The sequence below is a fragment of the Symsagittifera roscoffensis genome, chromosome 4 (assembly GCF_963678635.1).
Source record: "Symsagittifera roscoffensis chromosome 4, txSymRosc1.1, whole genome shotgun sequence".
NCBI lineage: Eukaryota > Metazoa > Xenacoelomorpha > Acoela > Convolutidae > Symsagittifera > Symsagittifera roscoffensis.
The window spans coordinates 60,099,871-60,122,956 of NC_087065.1; the positions used below are offsets into that span (position 1 = coordinate 60,099,871).

A 23,086-nucleotide genomic window follows, 5' to 3' on the forward strand; every position below is an offset into this window, starting at 1 on the left:
GGTCCACATACTAATTGTACACATACTTGAGTCTCCTACGTCGCTGACGCCCAATAGGATCCGCAACAGGAATCGCGCCTTCCTCTCTTCCCTCAGCAACACTTCCACGTATAATGGTAACTGCAGAGTCAGTCCCAACAGAGCTAGACAGTGGGGCGCCACGACGGCCACGCCTCCTGCACAGTTACCAACTGCTCCAGGACCTGCAATAATTGACCGTTTGAACTATTCAATGCATTAATGTATGTGAAAGGACTGTTTTAATCGCAGGAAGCTTCTGTTTTACTGACCGGAGCTTCCAATCCAAAGACTGACATGTTCAAAAGACTGAATTGATTTTTTCAAGGCCAATTTATTTTTTGTTCCGAATTTCGCAAAAATGGAATACTTATGCTTGGTCTGATTTTTGTTATTCAGTCAATTTACGACGATCGAAATAATAGTTTCTAACAAACATTTTTTACTCCATTGAAGATATCGTCTCCCTGAAATCAAATGTAAAAAATATATTTTCCCTCCGATCGTTTTTTGCCAAGTTCTCGGAGTTTGAAAAGTCCCAATTTGGCCACGCTCTGGACTAATTTATGAGCGCTTTGAAGATTTTATTCATGATGCTGAAAGCGTAACACGAATTATTTATTCGTGGCGAATTATCCTGCGCAACAAAATTGTTCCAAATTGAATTGAGGCTAGCTGTCGGATCGGTCGTATTAAATTCGTACGACTCAATTTTTCGCACTTGATCCTAGATATTATCCAAATTTTATAGTTTTCAATATTTTTTTTCCAAAAACCATTCGATATGGATTAAGCGGCAGTCGGAACATTCAGGTCTTTGCTCTGATATGCGATCAGTCTCGTTTATAATTATTTTTGTTCTAGCTGCATACAATAATGTTATTTAAATTTCTAAATATTGCATCCACAAATCTGATCACAAGAACCAACTAAGCATATTGTCATCCCAAGCTTAATTAATGAGACCTCATATTTACTTGGTATTTCTATAGTTTTAGTTCTTGCGAATGTGCGGTCTCTAATTACAAGTAATTTGTAGCTGTTCAACTAACCGGCTCCAGGTGGATGAGGGGTCATATATCCTGTCTCATCAGCCCAGTCCAGAGAAGAGTAGTTCTCCTCGTCACTGCTCTCCACGTCAATCAAGTTGTAAGAGTTGCCTTTGATGCCTAATCATATTAAAATCTTCGTTTTATTTTACCTTAATTTACTTTAAAAATATTCTTTTAAAATTAAACAGCTAAATGAGATGTGGAACCGTATTCAACCAGGAAAACCGATTCACTCTTCTGACTTCAATAAAACGAAATGTTTCATACTAAAAATCAAGTATTATTTCTTTGAAATTTAAAATTCGATAGCTATCATTCAATTCACAATCTAGAATACTGACCAGCTCCGTCAGCACCTGGAGCTGAGCCACCGAATGTGTGCTGATCTATGAGTATCCATTCACTCAAATCAAGCTTGTCGCTTCCAGGAAACCCCAGGCCTGAAAACATATTGCGATCCACTCAAACAATCACGATTAACATATCCGTCAGTCAAAATCCAAAAAAAAACAAGGTTTTCAATCGATTTGAATATCGATTCAACATATTAAAAACAAAGAATCACCACAAATATCTCTTTGAATCTTTGTAGAATCACCACAAATATCTGTAGAATCACCACAAATTTGTGATTCTGTAGAATCACCACAAATTTGTAGATATTTGTAGAATCACCACAAATATCTCCACACACACACACACACACAAGCACGCACGCACACACACACACACAGACCTGATACTGCTGTTTTTCCAGACGAGGACACGTTAGCTCCTGAGTTGGCATCCTTGCTGTTGGTGCACATGAGTTTGACAAAGTCCGCATTCAGAACTGGGATGCGAAGAGCCAGTTTGGTGAATCCGCCCACACTCGCAAATACCTGAAACGAGTTCGGAATCAGCATAACGCTCTTTGAATTCCAGGAATCTTTAATGAATGGACTTTGAGTAAACGCAAAAAAATACTGACTGTTTAAAAAAATCAACTTTCAATTTTCAAAGAAAAAAGATGGTCTTTGAATTTCAAGAACAATTTATATTTGACATATTTTTCTCAAACTAACTCAATTTGACAAAACTGGATCAGTAAGTAACGTTTTTATTTCGCTGGGAAATTCGATAATTTAATTTCACCTTGTAAACTAGAAGCCAATCACTTTTTTCGTGACCTTTCCACTTTCGATGTTCAATAATGCAGTTTTCCTTCTTTTCAACAAAGGAAAGGCAAAGAACAAAATTTAAAAGGCAAAGAACAACTTTTAAAATAGATCAAAAGTCAAACCGCGAGAAATCTAATTTTAACGTAAACAAATTTTCCTCAAAAAAAACAAAAAACACTAAGACCTAAAGAACAGTATTCATCACTACATTCAAGTATTCACTAAGCTTTAACTGTACCCAATGTTTTAATTTTGGCGAGCGCAAAGCTCAGAAGCTTTCATAGCAGACGATGTTTAAACAATTGAACAATCGCTACTTTTCCATTTCTCTATTGTAATATTCCTAAAGGTAGGTTTCAATAAACTCGTCAATTGAACGAAATCAACATAGCCAAGTAACAGTTGGAAAAGAGTATTGAACGCTATGAAACTGAAGAAAAAACTGATTATTATTTTTCAAGAGCTTTCAACTTTTGAATTTCGAAGAAAAAAAGATACTTGGCCTTAAATATCTTTGTATTTGTAAAACACTTTATGATGGACTTTTTTGCCAAAATCAACCCAAATCGAGAAAACTGGATCAGTACGTGAGCTTTTATTTCGTTGAGAAATGTGATAATTAAGTTCCATTTTCGAAATCAGAAGTCGATCACGTTTTTCGTGAATTTTACACTTTTGCTGTTCGATACTGGACAATAGAAATGCACTGAACTTGAAAAAAAAATCACAAGTCAAACAGCGAAAAATCAAAACTGAGCGTAAACAAACTTTATGACTTTTTCCTGAAAAAAAAACGGCAACACATATATAAGAGTACTTACTACGTTCATTAATCTTAAAAAGCATGGTTCATATTTCCGTCCAATCGTATGGCATGAGCTGATTCAAACAAGTTTCGAATATATGCGTTTTATTCACATCGATACAGGCATGACAAAAATCTGCGGGGAAAAATAATTGTATTAAGTAATTGCAATTCAGACTGCGGTCAATTTCATCTAAAGATACGGGGCTTTCTGCAAAAGATTTTCTTGAAATATGCTAAAAAGGGTCAAAACTTTGCCAATGAGGAGCATTTTTTTTGAAAAAAATGACGTTTGTAGGACCCTCCCATCACAATGAAACTTGAAAATTTTTTGTTTAATTCATTTTTGAGCATTACTTTAATCTTTGAGCTTTCAAAGCGTCGGATCTTTCATTTGAAATCAAAAATTGCAAGAAGAAAAATTTCGTTTAACTTTTGAGCTGACAGAGGATACCTCTAAAAATACAATCAAAAGCTTCAAAGAAACGGTACGCGCAATCGACAAAAAGCATGAAAAAGAAGAGAAGGCACAGGATTACAACAGGTTGAAGCCCTTATCAGAAGACGAATCCTCAAGTGCGAAGAGACGCGCAGCAAGATTGGTTTATTTCCACTTCATATTCTGAGTATACTTCCTCTACCACTAATGATTTTTAGTATTTTTGAACAAACTTCTAATTTACTCTGGACATTTTTAGTTAGATTTGTGTTAAAATGACTTTTTGCTACGTATAAATTTTAAAGAAAATTCAATTTGGATTTTTCGAATGGGCAAGGCAAGCCCAATGAAAAACCTGAAAAGAATTAACGCTCTGCTACCTCCGCTCCCATTGATGGTGCAAGAAATTGAATTTTTGAGTTCAAAATTTTGAGGATTGGAGAAAGCAAGTCCCACGAAAGCAAAAAATGTTCGATGAAAAGTTTTCAATGCTGTAAACTGATATAGTTTTGGGGGACAGGTATTCATTTGCAAGTTTGCAAGACGGTTGCGAGGTCAAAGTTTTAGCAAGTTTTTTGCTTTGAAAGCTCGAAACTTGCAGACCGACAACGGGTACTTTGACGCGAAAGGTTGAAACTCGCGAACATTGGTTGACGCTGTTTCACGCAATTTTGATAATAAAAAATAACAAAAAAACTTCCTATTATTGAAGGCACTATTGAAATAACAGAAGCCCATTCTATTGAATTATTCAAGTAATTACACAGTTGAAACGGCAATTATTTCAAAAAACCCAGAAAGACTCTCCGATGCCATGAATGACTATCAGAATGGAGGAACTGCTTACCTTAAGCAAATATAGTGATTCCGGAAATTTTCGGGGAATTACCGAGAGCTTTTGTCTGATGGCATAACACCACGTTAGGCTTTGTGTCGCTTAACTTTCGAAATCAACCTCAAATCAATCACTGGCTGGGTCTGTCATTGAACGCAAAAACGGAGCGTCATATTCAAATGATAACTTCAGCTTGACAAAAAGCAATGTTGCAGAAGCCAGTTGATAAAACATAGCCAACAGACATTAAGAAAAGAAACAATGAACGCAAACAAACAAAAAATAACGAACTGACTTGATTTTAGAAAAACTCAAGTTTCGAAGAAAAAAATAGATGCTGCCCTTAAAGCTCTTTGAATTTCTAAAACAACTTATGACTCCAAAATGATTTCGAGGTCAAAGTTTTGGAAGATGGTTTCGAGGTCAAGATTTTTGAAAGTTAATTGCTTTGAGAAAGCTCGAAACTTGCAGGACTACAAAAGGAACTTCGCAGCGAAAATTTAAAAGTCACAAACATAAGTTCACGCTGTTTCACGCAGTTTTCATTTACAAAATTGCCAGGAAAAAAGCTTTCAATGTTATTGAAGACGCTTTTGAAAAAACAGAAGGCCATATTATCGAATTATTTAAGGATAACTCATTTAAAACGGCAATTATCTCGAATAATCTAGAAAGACTCTCCGATGCCATGAAATATTATCAGTTCCTTTCAAGCGATAAAGTGATTTCGGGAATTTTCGGGGACTTAGCGTGATATCTTGCCGGATGGCTTAACTACCAAAATCAATCACTGGCTGGGCCTTTCATTGAACGCAAAAACGGAGCGTCATATTTGACTAACAACTGCAGCTTGACAAAAAGCGATGTTGCAGAATCCAAATGATGAAATAGAGCCAACATACAGTTGGAAAAGAGTCAATGAACGCGAGTAAACAAAAAAACTGACTGATATGATTTTATAAAAAAAAAAAACACTTTGAATTTCAAAGAAAAAAATAGACGCTGCCCTTGAAGCTCTTTGAATTTCATAAACAACTTACGACTGGCACTTTTTCGATAAAATTAACCCAATTTGAGACACAGAGGCGAAGCTGCGCTTTGCAAACACTAGCCAGAAATCGACAAAAACAGCTGAACAAGATGAAAAAAAGGTCAAATAAACCTTGAAAAACAAAACTTTCGCTTTGGCGGATTCGATCCTACGACTAGAAGATTACGAGTTGCCTGTCCTCGCATCTGAGCCACAAGCATTACAAATTTTCTAACACTAGCCATAAAAAAACAGCTACATATGCTAACAAAATGCCAATGAGATGCAGCAAAAGTGGCACTAACTACAAATAGACACAATTTTGCACGTAATATTTTCGAAAATAAGAAACTGAAGGCAACCGCACTAACTTTCCTTGTATATATGATATAGAAAATCATTAAGCCAAATCATGTATCAAATATGCACTTAAAAAATTGCGAGGTTTTCCTATCTAATGTCAAGGCACATGCTATCGAAAAAGCCGCAAAGGTTCCACCGAAATGTGCAATTCAGGTTGGAAAAAAATAGTCGTGCTATTACACAGCGCTCGTTGAAGCGCGCAAGTGTAAACACTGGATCATTAATAAAATTTTTAATTCGCAGCGAAATCTGAAAACTATTTTCCACTATCGAAACTAGAAGTCGATCACGTTTTTCGTGGCCTTTACACTTTCGATTGTGGAGTTTGCTTTCCTTTTAACAAAGAAAAAAACTGAGCTTGAAAAGAAATCAAACGCAAAACCGCGAAAAATAATTTTGAGTCTGAACAAAATTGGAGAGCGCAATTCAAATTACTTTTAGCAAATGAACTTGAAATAAATTCTAACTAAGGGCATTCATAAATGCATTAATATGTATGCATGCACTTCATGTATAATATCATTATTAAAGCGTTTTAAGACTTTTTGCTGAAAAAAAACGAACAAAGAAAACCATCACGACCTATATAAGAGTATGAACTACTTTCATCAACTCTAAAACAATGGCTGAAAAAAAGCAAAAAGACGAAAAATCGAATGTGCCACAGAAACGGCAGGCTCAATCTTCAAAAAGCAGGAAGCTAAGACGGGGCACATGACCAAAATGGTTTGCAGTCATCAGAAGAGGAAAACTTAGCTGCGAACAGACGCGCAGCAAGGTTGGTGTCATCTTCCTTTTCATTTTCGAAGTCTACATCCTACACCACCAATGATGGCTAGCAATTTTCATTTGAGTTAGATTTGGAAATATATGACCTTTTGTTACGGACATATTTCAATGAAATTTCAATTCAGATTTGCCAATTGAAGCAGGCAGGCCTGATGAAAATGACAAACTCAGAATGAAATCACCGTCAGCTAACCGCATCCTTGATTGTAAGTACCTGTGAGCACAAAGCATATGACTTTGATACCGACATACTTTAATTGAAGTTCAGTTAAGATTTGTAGATTGAGTATGCAAGCCCAATGAAAGTGAAAAACCCAAAAATACATATTTGTCTGCTATCTCCGCGCCCATTGATGGCTATTATTCGTGAGTAACCTGCTTTTTTGCTGCGCAAATTCCATGATTTTTGGATTTGAAAAATATGCAGTCTTGTTGTGGACTAACTTTTTTGAATATTCGAGTTAGATTTGCCGAATATAAGCTGAAAGCGCAATGAAGAACCTATAAGCGCTCTCCGCCCTATTCCTCAAATAGTTTTTTATAAGTCTTTAAATAACCTGCGGAGGTCTCAAGTGTGTACTTTGCTGTGTGCTCTGCTGCTGTCCACTCGACTGCTGCTGGGGTCCATAGTTGGTTTCCATCATGGCCTCTAGAGTCTCAGCTATGGCCATCTCCATCTCTTCGAACTCGTCTGAACTAACTCCGATCAGATCCAACTTCACAAATCCCTCCTCTATGTCCCTATAACAAGAGAGCAAGGATCTTGTTTATTACCCCATTACCTACCCCCCCCCCCGTGGTAAAGTGCCAACCCTAAAAATAATAAATTGTAAAGAACTTCTATCCTTTTTGCAATAGGGAGGGTAGTAAGCAAGATCCGGATAGCCATTCAATTTCCCTACGTGCCGAGTTAGCACCTGGATTCCAAACGTAAAACAATACACTAAATTTTTTAAACAATGATAGAGGCTCGCAAGCAATTCAAAAGCAAGGAAAAGGTGGGATTTTTAAGTTTTTCTTCTTTTCTTTCTAGACGGTGGGAGTGGGCTAATGCGCAGCTTTTAATCTGCAAAATTATGGTACTTATAGATAAAAAGTTTAATATCTCTCTTTGCAAATTAGTCTGAAAAATGAAAAAAATTCAGAGCACACACAAGGACAACATTTCCGACCCAGTCCACTTTAAAAATCGCAAGCTTCAAAATGGAGTCTAAATCAAGTGCTTCAATATGATACTACAACAAATCCTCTAACAAGTTTTCCTTGATAGACCTAAAAACGGGCAAAAAAGCTACGACATAGTTGTTTCCGTCATTTTGTGATGTGGCAGGAAAAACAAGATTTTTATGAAAAATGCTTATAGATAGTCGATGCATCTACAACATTTCTGTTCTATGCTTCTGAAACACCCTCCTCTCAACTTATTGTTTGCAAGAAAAAGACGCAGGCCTTCACGAGAGTTAAAACATGGTACCTGGATTGCATCTGTTTGAGGCATTGTGTTAGTTGTCGGAAGGAGAGAGTGTTCGGTAGCCAGTCGCTACCCACTGTCTTGTGCACACACCGCCACACCTTACCACCTCCTAAACCAATAACGGCAAAATAGCCAATTTCTCAATTTCACTTTCTCTTATTCGTCAATCCATCGATAAGAATTAAGGTAGATCAATAGTTCTCAATACTTGATGCTGATTTTAAAACTTAGTTTACCATTTAACCTAAACCCACTAGAATTTCTCATTTTCAGGGTAAACTTGAATGAACTAGCAAAAATGCATCTTTCATGTTAAATAAACTTAAATTACAATTGAGTTTGACCAATCAAAACTTATCTGTTTAGCTCATTTCAGGTGATTACGTCTCAAATGGCATAATTCCCAAATGGCATAAAAATGAAATATTTGCCAAATGGCATAAATTTCATGCAACAGTTGCATTGAAAAAATCGAGATCAATTTTTTCGTGAACGATGTGAAAAAATAAGTCAATTGTCAATTCAAATGCTGATTGATATTTTATCTTGAAAAAGTTGTAGAACTTTTTATTTAAAGCAAGAAGCACAAGCTTGCGGTTATTAATAAGCTTCTTGTGGTCAATTTTTTCGACAAATTTGTTGCGTAAATTTGTTTGGAAGCAAATAATTCCAAATCTTGTTCACATGCTTTCGTTACTGACAAAATGTTAGAATTAGATATTGATAGAAAACGTTTAAATTACAATGAAAACTTGAAATTTATGCCATTTGGGAAAAGTTTTTATTTTTATGCCATTTGGGAATTATGCCATTTGGGAAGTTACCTTTCAGACTACAGAAGCAAAACATGTGATATCTACGGATTCGTCAACTTTCCTCTGGTGCATCATTCACTTAATTGTTCACCCCTATTTCACGTTACATCAATATCAAAGAAATTGATCTTTCTTAGTTTTATTAGATAAATTTCAAACCGTAGTCACAATACGTTTATTCACAGGTAGAAACATTCCTAGAAATGCACCTCTATTCTATATGGTAAAATGAGCAATATGGTAAAACATATAATTTGATAAAACAGCAGAGCTAAAACGGAACACCTTACGTCGATGAGCCCTTCTGCCTGAAATCAAAGATCAGGTTGATTTGCAGTTAAGCCTACAATTATCCCAGCGTGAATAGAAGAAACATACAGGTTAAATTGAAAAAAAAACGACCTAATTAAGTGAACAACTGTTTCTGTAGGTTAGAATAATAAAACCTATTTACTCACCTCTGCTATAGTCATCGGCACTTTTATTCGCAGCCTGTTGTACATGGCCCACACTCTGTTGCGAGTTGCTTGTTTGGCCTCCTTGTGTATGTGATTTAACTTTTGCAGTCCAGTAACTGCTGTTGGGAAACTTGGCCAGGTGCTTCAGCATTGCCAGAGGCATTTTGGACACTCCGCCTGATGGGCCGAATGCAATATTCATCTTCTCCAGTGTCTTTTTCTTCTGCTCTATTTTGCTCATTTTCTGTGAAAGGGGAGCTAAAATGTCAAAGATAGCCTAGAACTTGAATTCATCTAGGTGATATATTTAAAATTTGTAAAAGATATGTAACTTCATTTACATTTCAATAACAAAAAGCTGTTCAAGGACATTAAAAAAGCTGCTCAACTTGTCGAGGCATAGCCAAAACTTCAGCAAGAAAAATGACTTATTGTTCCGACTAATTCACAAATTTTTTGTTATTTCCATGATTTTGATTTCATAGAACATTCAATAAATTGGCACGGTTTCGAGAAAAAAAAATTGAATATTTTTCCGTTACTCAGACACAAAATAATAAACGATACGTTAATAAACTAACTATTAATTTAAATCAACTGCAAATTAAAATTATTATACCACTCATTTTTGCAGTTTATTAAACCAATTCGATATCCCTTCGTTTATTGAAAAAAAAAAGAAAATTAGAGAAAAAGAAAATGACAAATGTAAAATAATATGTGAAAAGATACATATTCAGTATTTTAACGGCAACCTATTCTCGATAGGAGTTTAAGCTCGGAAATGCCCATTCCATCAATTCAACCACGCGAAGAAGTCATTGGAATTCGTTTTTTTCCTCTTTCAAAATTTGTAATTTCTTATACAGAGGCGAAGCTGCGCTTTGCAAACACAAGCGAGGAAAATGCAAAAGAGCTCTTAACAGGCACAAATCGAAATAAGGCAACGATTAGAAAAAAACCTTGAGAAAAAATTAGTGAAGTTCTCACATCTGCTCTACGACTGCTTTTTACTAACACTAGCCACTAATAAAGCAGCTACTTTCTATCAAATTGTCCAATGCTCATATATTGTGCTAATACGGAAATAGGTAATTTTCAAAAAATGGATTTAATGCAAAACCCTAGGGATTTCTCTGCTTAAATAGGTGATTAGCCGTTTATTCAAAGGAGAAAAGTACTACTCGCTCTTTCAATTGAAGTCTTATCTCAGATTTGGTCAGGTACTTCTCGAAAAAGTTTAAAAAATTCCAAAAAACAATCAAAACTTCAAAAACGTGAATTTTCTCAAATCCGTAAAATTTTCTCTGCTATAAACTTTTCTCATCGGAATACCCTCTTATGCATGGAAAAAATTGAACCCTTGATATCACATTTAGCTAGCAGTTTTCGAGAATAGTGTAAATAAATTTCCAAAAAACCGGCAATAGTTCAAAAATTGCAATTCTAAGGCCATGTTTTTTTAAAACGCAGGGCATAGCCGCTACTGCAGGGAAAACTCGCATAACTGATTGTTTTTCTTTCGGTTAAACCTTTAATCTCCGCTTTAGCAGGTTAGTTTTAAAAATTAACAAAATGTCAAAAAATGGGCTTGTTTGAGGGCAAAACGTTTTTCTACCGAATTTATGAAATAGCCGCTTGAGGAGGGGATATCCCCAAAATTTCTCTTTTGATTGAAACCCAAATCTCAGATTTAAGCATTTAATATTCGAGAAATTAAAAAACTTGAAAACAAATGGGTCAAAAATCCTTATACTGAAACTTTCGAAGGCCGTACAATGTGGGGTAAAATGAAAAGAGCCTAGCGAAATATGCAGGCACACAGAAGAGCAGCCGGTTCTTCCATCGGTAATTTTTTTTTTGAAAATTGGTAGTAGTTTCTGAGAAAAAGCGAAATTTCAGCGAAAAGTGCAAAAATTTTCCGAAAAGCCGAAAAACAACACAAAACCCATACAGTTTCACAATACCTGTTTTTTTTTCAAACAGGACCTAACAATAATAAAAATAAAGCAGCCTATGCTTAAATATGATTAAATTGAAATATACCAAAAGTGCCACCAAATGAGCACTTTTATTAGGTTAGAAAAAATCTTCGTCACAATACACAACGCTTTGCTTGTGTAATGACTACGGGCAAAATGAATCGACGAATCAATTTTTTACGTGTTCAAAAAAATTGTTTTGAAGAGTTCAAAAAACAAAAATTCCGGGTAAACTGGGAACTCAATTACGTGCACCATTAGAAATGTTGGAAATGGTATCTAAAATGTTTAAAAATGTCAAGGTATCGGGTAATTAGATGAACAATAAGCTGACACAATAGTCTGAGAATTGGATCTTGAAGCAGAACACTTGTTGGGAAAATTACCGGTCTTTTCCGGACACGAACCCTGAATTTCAACGTTCCAAGAACGGGAGCTACCTGAGAAATTGACAAAATTAGTTGAAACAAGACCTTATTACGCGCGAAGTGTATGAACAAAATTTTTATTGGGTTCATCGCAAGGTTCAAAAGGGAATAAAAACAACTCTGAGATTCAAAAAGTTGAAAATGAACCCGATGAAAACTAAATTATTTGATTTGACTCATATTAGATACTTACAGTACATAGCCATTGATCCACCTCCCATCTTGCTTCCTTTCATTTTCATCTTTGGCCCTCCTGCCTCACCCATGCCTCCTTTCCCGTCCTTCCCAGTACCCAATCCTTTCCCTCCTATGCCCATTGTCACTGGCAGGTAGTCCATGGGTATCTGGGAGGGGTCCAAGATGTCTGTAAGAAGTGTCTCGATGCTACTGTCTGCATCTATCCTCCCGAACACCACCCGGTGGCCTATACCAAACTTCGGGTGTCCCAGAGATCTCGCCCCTGCGGATGGCCATTTCAAAAGTTTGTCCTAAAAACAAAAAATGAGTAATTTGAACTCAAGTCCTGTGAATTTAAGATCCTTAGTTACACTTGGAGCAATTCAAGTCTACTTGGATTTTTATAATGAGCCTCTCCGGCTTGTTGCGGTAATGAACATACAAAAGCTTTTACCTGATTCGAATTGACAACCACTGTGATTCTTTCTTCCTTCAAGAATACATTCAGAATCAGCTGCTTAACAAAACTATTCAGAGCATCAGTTTTCTGTGATATCAACTGGCTGACAATTTCGGCTAAATTGCGCTGGTTTGTTGTGTTGTCTTCCACGACAGTTTCGAAGAACTTCAAAGCGGCGTCTGTTAAATTAAGACATTGTTGCCGTGACCTGTCGTAGCAAAGTGAGGTCAGAAGCGGAGACCAGAATCTTGTTTTCTCAGAAAGTCCAAGCCATCGTTTTGCCTGGGGGTTATTTTCGCTCATGTTAGTTAGGAATTCGAGCAGCCTTATTAAGGTTTTAACATTCATGTCACTATTTCTACTGATTTCGCTAGACTCGTCATTCAGAGACAAGTCAATTAAGAGTGAAAACATTTCAGCAACAGGAGCAAAGTTTCTGAAAACGTCTAATGCTTTTGCGTCTAATAGACAATGATGAAGTGTTGCTAGCTGATTTCGAGATAATGTTGCCCACCACTGCTTAGACAGATAGCTCTTTTGCTGCTTAGAATCATCATTAGCTCCAAACATGGGAATCGGAGAAGGCGGACTCATAGGTCCAGATGTCGATGAATCCGGTGACATTCTCAGATCCGGACATCCTAGGAGTCTCAAAAGGGTCTTCAAGAACGAAGGATACATGTGGACGTATGAGCAAAGGAGCCAATCGAACGCAGTCTTCAGGACAGACGATGTTGAAGTTAGAATATTTTCCGATATGAGCCCACCGTCCAAAACATGTCGGCAAACATTAGAGAAATGTTGAATTGAGACTACAGGCGGCATTGTGCTACTGCTAGTTCCGGATTGATTAGTGTTCGCTTGAGTCGAGTACATGTACTGTGCATGCACTTGCCAAAGAATTGAAGCTATTGCATGCACTAAGTGAGCAATGCATGAGCTGGACTGTCTAGTGCACTGGGAGATAGTGAACAAATTCGCTTCAAGCCAGGATACCAGAGTAGAAATTCTAAAATACAAATATTTATTCACTTGAAAAAAACATGAATGTCATTAAACGGAAATCTAAAGATTCTTAACTTTGTTTAGCTTTTCAAAATGATTCAAAATTTAAATCTAAAATAATATTGGTTTTTGTAATTTTTTATTTGGCTGCTACAGCTCAGCAGACTCAGTATTGACACCCTTATCGGACTTAAAGGGGTGGCGGGAGGGGTTTGCAAGGAAATTACACAGAGACGAAGCTGAGCTTCGCACCACTTGTAATACAACACAAAATGAAAAAAAAAATCGAAAATGGCAAAAAAAAACTTGATCTATCATTATGCATAAGGCTAGTTTTGAAACAAAATCATGCCGAGACAATAGAATGTGAAACTAGCATCGGAATATAATTTAACAAGCGGTAACAAATACCTTGGCAGAAACGTTTTCAGCCAAAAAAAATCAACAAGACTTAAGACTTATGAAAAGTCCCCCTCGCCCTCAAAACACTCAAAAATCATTACTTACTCGTGGAATGAAAAAATAAGAGACACCTAAAATGATATAATATAGCCCGAAACCTATTAAGCCTAAAAAAGAGAAAAACATTAAAACTGTTGAAAAAAAGTTGAGACTAATAAGAAGTCATTAAGGTCCCCTCGCCATCAAAACACATAAACACACACACACACACGCACACACACACACACACACACACTGATTGAAACTGTTTCACTTAAGAACAAATTTGAGACAACTGGATCAATAGGTAAAATCTTTTTTCGCCAGGAAATTTGAGCCTAAGCCCAAAAAATCTATTAAGCCTAAAAACATTTTTAAAAAGTTCACGCACACGCGCGCGCTTACACACACACACTGATTGACACTGTTTCAATAAAATAACAAATTTGAGACAACTGGACAAATCGTAAATTTTTTTATTTCGCTAAGAAATTTGATAGAAATTTGATAAGGTAATTTCACTTAGTAAACTAGAAGTCGATCACAATTTTCGTGATCTTTACCCTTTGGCTGTTCAGTAGTGGAGTTTGCCTTCCTTTTAACAAAGGAAACTAACTAAAAATCTAAAGTCAAACAGCGAAAAAGTAATTAAGAGCCTGAACAAATTTTAAAACTTTTCCTGGAAAAATAAACAAAAACCATCGCGACCTATTTAAGAGTCTGAATTACGTTCATTGACTATTAATCAAATTAATCTTAAGAGCTCTATCAAAACACTGAAAAAACTATTTTGTCAAAAATATCTTCACCGCGGCCAAAAAAATCAGAACAAGGGTCCAATTGTTGAAGCACAGGTAAGAGTTTCACTCTCGAAATTTGCAACTGCAATCTTTTACTAATTTCATGAGCAAATGCTGTATTAAAAATAAATCCGACAAAAAAGGAAAAGAGTTAAGGAACACAACGAAACAGATATACTGACTTCTTTTTGAAAAAATTGAACTATCGAAAAAAAATACGGCCTTAAAGCTCTTTGAATTTCCAAGAACAATTCATGATTGACACATTTCAAAATTAATCCAATTGGAGAAAAATAAATCAACGGGTAAATTTTTTATTTCGCTGGGAAGTCTGAAATTTGAAAATCCGTTCTCGAAACTATCCTCTTCCGAATTATTCTTAAGAAAACGCTTCACGTAGAATGATTGAAACCTCGAGTATAAACCAAAGTCAAATCACAAAAAATGAAAGTCAACAAAACAAAAAAACATAGCAAGAGACAATTGCAAAAGAGTCAAGGAAAGCAAGGAAACAGAAAATATATGTCTTTAACAGTTTGTGAATGAAATTTTCTTGATAAAAAACTCAATTTGAAAAAGCTGGATCAATAGGCAAGGTTTCTATTCCGCTGAGAAATCTGAAACAAAATCCACATTCGAATAAGGAAAGTCACCCTCGCCCTCAAAACACTCAAAAATCATTACTTGCTCGTGGAATGAAAAAATAAGAGACACCTAAAATGATATAATATAGCCCGAAACCTATTAAGCCTAAAAAAGAGAAAAACATTAAAACAGTTGAAAAAAAGTTGAGACTAATAAGATTTCATTAAGGTCCCCTCGCCATCAAAACACATAAACACACACACACACACACACGCACACACACACACACACACACTGATTGAAACTGTTTCAATTAAGAACAAATTTGAGACAACTGGATCAATAGGTAAAATCTTTTTTCGCCAGGAAATTTGAGCCTAAGCCCAAAAAATCTATTAAGCCTAAAAACATTTTAAAAAAGTTCACGCACACGCGCGCGCGCACACACACACACTGATTGACACTGTTTCAATAAAATAACAAATTTGAGACAACTGGACAAATCGTAAATTTTTTTATTTCGCTAAGAAATTTGATAGAAATTTGATAAGGTAATTTCACTTAGTAAACTAGAAGTCGATCACAATTTTCGTGATCTTTACCCTTTGGCTGTTCAGTAGTGGAGTTTGCCTTCCTTTTAACAAAGGAAACTAACTAAAAATCTAAAGTCAAACAGCGAAAAAGTAATTAAGAGCCTGAACAAATTTTAAAACTTTTCCTGGAGAAATAAACAAAAACCATCGCGACCTATTTAAGAGTCTGAATTACGTTCATTGACTATTAATCAAATTAATCTTAAGAGCTCTATCAAAATACTGAAAAAAACTATTTTGTCAAAAATATCTTCACCGCGGCCAAAAAAATCAGAACAAGGGTCCAATTGTTGAAGCACAGGTAAGAGTTTCACTCTCGAAATTTGCAACTGCAATCTTTTACTAATTTCATGAGCAAATGCTGTATTAAAAATAAATCCGACAAAAAAGGAAAAGAGTTAAGGAACACAACGAAACAGATATACTGACTTCTTTTTGAAAAAATTGAACTATCGAAAAAAAATACGGCCTTAAAGCTCTTTGAATTTCCAAGAACAATTCATGATTGACCCATTTCAAAATTAATCCAATTGGAGAAAAATAAATCAACGGGTAAATTTTTTATTTCGCTGGGAAGTCTGAAATTTGAAAATCCGTTCTCGAAACTATCCTCTTCCGAATTATTCTTAAGAAAACGCTTCACGTAGAATGATTGAAACCTCGAGTATAAACCAAAGTCAAATCACAAAAAATGAAAGTCAACAAAACAAAAAAACATAGCAAGAGACAATTGCAAAAGAGTCAAGGAAAGTAAGGAAACAGAAAATATATGTCTTTAACAGTTTGTGAATGAAATTTTCTTGATAAAAAAACTCAATTTGAAAAAGCTGGATCAATAGGCAAGGTTTCTATTCCGCTGAGAAATCTGAAACAAAATCCACATTCGAATTAAGACTCCGGTCGCTTTTTTCTGTGCCATTACCACTCTAGAAAGTACAATAAAAAATAGAAAAAAGACTCGAATTAGCAAAAATTCGGCTAGGTCTAGTATTCGATTTTAGCCCAACTAAAATCTAGAATTTTTGAGTCTCACGAACTAACCACTCAACAACACAAGCTTAACCACCGACAAACAGTAGCCACGAATAAAGCAGGTACATATGCTAATAAATTCGATTGCGATTCAGCAAAAGACACAAACATACAAATAGACACAACTTTACAAGTAATAACTTCGAATATAGCAAACTGAAGGCATCTACGCTAATTTTGCATGTGATAAATTGCAAATCATAAAGCCACATTATGTATAAAGTAGGCATTTCAAAAAATTGCAAGATAAATTGATTTGGATAATTTCTGAAATCGAGTTTTTATTATTGTGATATTGTTTGAAACAAATAGCTTTTTTCGGATCATTTGATGAATTAAAAATGCATCGACTGTGTTAATTTATAAGTATTCGAATGTCAAAGCAAATGCTATCAAAAAGCTGTAAGGTTGGCCCCACCATTATTGGGGTGCCACACGTAAAAGTGCCGCATCACTATTTGCGACTTAGGTTGGAAAAAAAAGAAGGTTCGTAATAATACACTAAGCCGACGCTGGTGTAAATACCGAGTAAATTGGAAAGAGCAATGTATATCATATAACCTGTTGAGCAACACCTGCTGAGTAGCAGTTTTGGTACACAGAGAGAACAGCAAGTCTAGCACTTCATCCACGTAAACTGCTGTGAGGGGCTGAGCAGAGGACACGAAACTGTCCAGCACTATCACCACCACATGTTGAACTGTCTCTGCCTGTGTCTGACTCTGACTAACTTCCGATGATGTCACGTGGTCCCTTTCCACCGCCGACATATTTTGGGCCACTTCTGAAACAAAAGTGTCTAAAACGCGAAGTATGTTTGCATATTTCTTTTTTTTTCCCACCAAAAATGAAAAGCCAAGCACCAAATTTTGGACGCTAAAAACTAAAAGAAGCGATAAGTTTAATTCATTTAAAAAGTTATCACCGCTTTATTACATCTTGCCATTATATGCCATATGCGATGCAAAAAATGCTATTTACTCGCTTAATTTTTGTTTACTAACCAGGCAGCTGCAAATTGGCCAGACAAAGCACTGTTCTCTTAAGACAGGGAAAGAAGAGCTGAGCAGAACTCTGAGTCAGCAGGGACAGACACGCACTCAGCAATCTGTCTCTTAGGGGAGCAGTGAATGACTCCGAGAAAAGGGATCCCAGTAGTTCCGAGTCGGAAGGAGGCGACACGTTGGGAGCGAAAGATAGCGATGATTGTTTTTTGGAGAGAGTATCCAGTTGTGTCTCCATGCAGTACTCGATCAGTTTAAATGCGTGCAAGCTAGAACAGAATTGACCGTGAAATCTTTCTTGCTTTTTTATCATTTCGACTAAAACGTGACTGAATCCGGTGTAAAAATAAGTTACCAAACTTTGAATGAAATCTGGTCAACAGAAAAGATGATCACTAAATTCAAGACAACGATGCCAGCTGAGATAAAAATATAGATTCTGTTCCAGCATTCTTTTGAAACTGACCTGGTGAGGATATGGTCGGTGGAGTTAGACGGCTGAGTCATATCAGACAACACTGGTCTCGCGTAAACTGCAATGTGACTGAGTCCTATGCTACTACACTCGGGTGGTGGGTAGAAGTTCAACAGCAGTCTGCCACACAGCTGTGGCTCGTGTGGTCTCAGTTGTATGCATGAGCTGCTACCTCCACTGGCTCTGCTGACAATGAGAGGCGCAGTCACACAGCTGGGCGGATCCAAGACAGAGTCCCGGCTGGGAAACACTTCCAGACTCACAGATGACGGAAGGTCTAAAGTTAACCAGCAACTATACAGTGGCGAGAAAAGTGTGCAACGCCAGCTCTGACCAATTTGTCCATCATTACGTGTAAACTATGAATTGACTCCTTCACATTAAAACAGTCAGAAAAGACTTGATCAAATCTAATGAATGGCCAGGTGCATGTATTAGTTTCTAAGTCATCTTTAAATTCGAAATACTCAGCCTATCGGGGAAATAGTCTCGAAATCGCAGTTGAAACGTGATTTTAAGTTTTTTTCCGTAAACTATGAAACACAGACACCGAAGACAGCCGGCCATGATTTCAAACAAAAGATTTAGCCGTTTGGACTCACTGTGACTGATTCCCATGGCAGGAGTCTGTAACTTAATCTCCACATAGTGCACAATAGACAGAGTGGGAAGGGTGATGGTAAGCGAACAGGAGGCCTGCTCAGTGCCCCCACTCTGGTCTGCAGGGAAGTGGTAAGTCCACGCTGCTGATCTGGCCCTTTTGTGCGGGGGGTTTTCCTGAAGCAACACGTCTGGGAGCTGAGCCTGTGGGTCACTTGAGCAGGTGATTGCAGCTGAAACAAGAGCCAAGCATCCAATCAAATCGAACTGCCCTTTAAAGCGTGAGCCTTTCTTCTATAATTTTGATTTAATTTGTCCTTTTATTCTTCTGAGACACAAACTCTCCCACTGATGTAAATTTCAACTGACGTAAAAATCTGAAATTTAACAAATGACATCATAAAACTCTTCTGGGCAAAAAATTCCTGTTTATTAGTTTTTTACTGTTATGAATTTGACACGAATTGATCAGACATCAAAGAGAGAGTAGAACCAGCGTGTACTTTAATTGTTGGACCGTGGCATCATAAGAGCTTCAAGTAAGTTTACAAACGTCTGGATAGTGTTAGTAGTTTCACCTACCCTTGGGTCCTATGTTTTTGGGAGTGTCGTTGAGCTGAAGCTGTAGGTCTAGAGAGTCCACTTCGAAACACTTGGTCAGCTGTTGGAGAGTGAGGAGTGGCTGGGAGGCGAATGAGAATGAGAACCCAGGCCCAGTCTCACTGTCACACACTATCTTGTTCACCAACACCTGCACTCCGCCTTCAAAACACACCTGCTACTTCAGCGCACCCAAACTAATTTTGCCCAAAGACTAATTATCCTAACACTTACTCCATACAAACCCCATTGGAACCTCGCGGATGCGATCTCAAAGAAAGTCAAAGAACTGCAACTACAAAAACTTCATACGTTTGTCAATTTCAATTTAAGGAAAACATTTCGAGACACAATTTTAAGAGTCAAGTCCAGTAGGGGCTTAAAACTAACAAAAAAACTACCAAAAAAGATGAAGTAATCATTGTCACTTATGTTTAAATCTTTTTAATGGATGCGAGAAGCCTATGGACATTTCGACTTTAAATACTTCACGAACTATCATTCGTGAATATCAGAAACTGAACACATTACTCACCCACACTTGAGAACATTTTCACTTCGTCTATATTCCTCAGCAGATGCATGAAGAAGCAAAGTACAGGGTGTGACAAAGTGGGCAAGGGGAATGCCCCGGCTGACGAATTAAGCGATTGGACCAACCGCTGATGCAACACTTTCCTTTCTCTTGTCGACATCTCCAAACAAATAAGCAATTGTAGAATGAAATCTCCGAGTGTTTTATTTTCTAACAGCGAATCATCCTTCTCACTTGAAGAACTCGCACTCGAAAAGTCTTGCACAAAACTTTCTAGTTGTTTCAGAGTCCATGAGTCACTGGTCATGGCTTCAGAGGAACCAAACGTCGGTAGAATGCACGCGCTCAATGTAACCAAAAGAGTGCTGATTACAGAGTTTTGATCATCGCACACTATGCAATCGGCCACTGTTCTGTCCGCTCCCATCGTTCCAAATTGCGATACCGCTCCTTGAATTTTAACTAACTTTTGCGCCAATTTAAACAACTGTTTCAGTAAATTTTCTCTACTGTTGACAGTGCAAGTTGAATTTGTTTTGGCTCTGAGTTTCGTTCCGTCTTTTGAAATAGTCCCCACTCCAAATACTGTTAAGCAAATGTTTGGCAGATTCTGCAAATTTTTATTTTGTGCAGTATTGGCCGTCATTGTTACCGAACTTCTGTATCTCGATACGTATTCATATCCCAGCTTGCATATTACATTGACCAATGAGCACATAATTTTTGGATCATGTGTGAGCAATGAGAAATCTAACATTTTATTCACAAGTTCAACTTGACAATCCACTGGTCCATAACCTTGCTTGACTGCTCCACTAAACTCGCACATTGACTTGAGAAGCTTCATCAGAAGTTGCCCCATTAGATATTTGTCCTCGTTGTATTTGTTTAAAGTATCCAGAAATGATCCAAAAACTTGAGTCACACCAGGTCCTCGACATTGCTCACTCCTTGTTCCTCCTGGACTCCAGCTTCCGGATAAAAAGGTGTCCAAAACTGGGTAGTTTATCAGGTTTTTTATCACTACAGTCGGCGCAGACTCAAACTTTTGATTCCCATTATCTTTTCCACTTTGGGAGGTCGAGCCAGGATGTATCTTTATACCTTGTGGAAGAACAGACGATGTCTGACTCACATCCGATTTTGCGTTTGTTGATTTGTTCAGATTGTTCTCGGTGGCACACAGCGCAATCAAACATTGGAAAAGCAGAGACCATACCACCGAATCTGACGTATTTTCGACTGTGAGTTTATTGAAAATTTGGCCAATGTTATCTGAACTAAGAGCAATGATGTTCCTGCTCTCGCCGTCTGATTTCAGGTTGGAAATATGGTACCAGCAAAGCAACACTTCTTTAAGATCAAGATATGGTAAATTTCGTGGAGAAAGAAGCTCATCGAAGACTCCGTGCAGCATTTTTCGTGTATCTTCAAAAGTCGGTTGCCCTGAATGATCCATGTTTTGAGTCCCAGTAATATCAGGTCCTGCAGGCTGACTAGCATTTACATGGAGTTCACTTTCGGCACTTTTTAGTATCGTCTTTTTAGGCGGGTTAAAGTTCAAGCACGCTAGATTCTTGTACACACTTGCTGTATACGCGGACTGCAGTTGGTTCAACCATCTTTCAGAGTGATGTAAGATTCCACTTTCAAGTCGAGCGTCAAGACAGTCGCCGTTGCGTTGCGATTGCACGTTGTTTTCTCTTGAAGTCTTCTGTTGATTTTGAGCTTGACTGCTGTTTTTCTTGTAGCTATGAGCAGTCGGTCCAAAAATAGAACCCGTAGTACCGTAAGGTGGAGGGGGTGGGTTTCCCAGTACTTCGTGAATGAATTCCATTTGGTTATCAATCGAAGCGTTACTGAGTTCTCCAGATAAAAGTTTATTCAGGTTGAGATTTGAGGAGTGAAGAGAGGATTGGTCCAAGGGATCGCTGTATTGCAGGTTGACGTTGTTGATCGAAGATCCGAACGCTAAAAACGTAAAATTGACAATGAATAGAGCTTCAAAAACTGACAAAAAGGAGAATAGCCGACTCAGAAAACTCGAGAGGAGCTATACAATCACAGAGGCGAAGCAGAGCTTCGCACCACTCTCGATGGAAAAAAATGTATGTCTAGAAAAATTCATAAAAATCAGATAGGAAAAACATTGGAAAACATTTTTGAAAATTAAACAAGCAACAAAATCAGTCTGCCTCCAACTGACGTTTTAAACGTTTTTTGAGTTTAAAAAATTAATGACGCCGGAAACGTCGTATCAATATTATCTTGAAATGAAATACAATTTTAAAAAAACCGTTTTTTTAAATTGAGAACGAAAAAGCTTATAACTAAACATTTATTTTGATACAATTTTGACACATTGGAACTACGTTAAACTAGCGGCATACAAAAAGTTAATCAAGAAAAGTAACTGATTAGCGGCATACAAAAGTTAATTAGGAAAAGTAGCAGAGTAAAAGCAACATATGTGTCAAGCAATTTTGACACAGAGGCGAAGTTGCACTTCGCATACACAAGCAAAAACATGACTGATAACGCTTGGAAAAACTGAATGAGTAAAACTTTGAACCAACAAAACTTCTTAAGTGACGCACGCCAATTAAGAGTCCACACAATTGCCAAGTGACGCAATGCCATTATGACGCATTAGCAGTACCAGTCAATTTGAAAAAAAAAAATCCAACTAACTTGCCTCAGTTTATAGAGCGGACGCATTTAAACTAGCATAAGAAACAGTTATTAAAAAGATCCGACCCTGTCCAGGTTCGAACCCTCTTATTTTGTTGCTGGTCTCCTCCCCTAGCTCTACGCTACAGATCCATGATACTTTGAAGCTAAAGTGCTATTTGTAATACAATATTCTGTGTTAATATCCTTAGCATTGGCTGTAATTAATAGCTGGTTATTCATCAAAATGAACACATTTTGTCCTAACAACATTTGCGTCGCAACAATATTTGTGACTTAGATTAGACAAAAATATAGTTCATACTATAACAGAAGCTTTGCTGGTGGAAACAAAATTACCGAAAATTTTATAGAGTTGATTTCATTCTGATTCTATAGGACTTCAGCCTTGATTGGTCTTCATTTTTCAAATCAAATGTCTACCTTCAGAAAAGCGTTAG

At 37.0% G+C, this 23,086-nt stretch overlaps 1 protein-coding gene across 1 annotated transcript in view; it reads right to left on the reverse strand.

Annotated features, from left to right (window-relative positions):
- LOC134844966 (baculoviral IAP repeat-containing protein 6-like) overlaps positions 1 to 23,086 on the reverse strand; it is a 116,384-nt gene that overhangs the window by 24,353 nt on the left and 68,945 nt on the right. The window contains exons 34-48 of the mRNA XM_063861794.1: positions 19,956 to 21,926; positions 19,403 to 19,582; positions 18,823 to 19,053; positions 18,212 to 18,497; positions 17,746 to 18,014; positions 17,303 to 17,540; positions 12,280 to 13,294; positions 11,842 to 12,136; positions 9,239 to 9,496; positions 7,966 to 8,074; positions 7,049 to 7,232; positions 1,807 to 1,951; positions 1,412 to 1,510; positions 1,071 to 1,187; positions 27 to 203 (exon numbers count right to left, since the gene is read on the reverse strand). Coding sequence (XP_063717864.1) covers positions 27 to 203; positions 1,071 to 1,187; positions 1,412 to 1,510; positions 1,807 to 1,951; positions 7,049 to 7,232; positions 7,966 to 8,074; positions 9,239 to 9,496; positions 11,842 to 12,136; positions 12,280 to 13,294; positions 17,303 to 17,540; positions 17,746 to 18,014; positions 18,212 to 18,497; positions 18,823 to 19,053; positions 19,403 to 19,582; positions 19,956 to 21,926 — 5,574 coding nt within the window. The remainder of the gene's footprint in view (positions 1 to 26; positions 204 to 1,070; positions 1,188 to 1,411; positions 1,511 to 1,806; positions 1,952 to 7,048; positions 7,233 to 7,965; positions 8,075 to 9,238; positions 9,497 to 11,841; positions 12,137 to 12,279; positions 13,295 to 17,302; positions 17,541 to 17,745; positions 18,015 to 18,211; positions 18,498 to 18,822; positions 19,054 to 19,402; positions 19,583 to 19,955; positions 21,927 to 23,086) is intronic.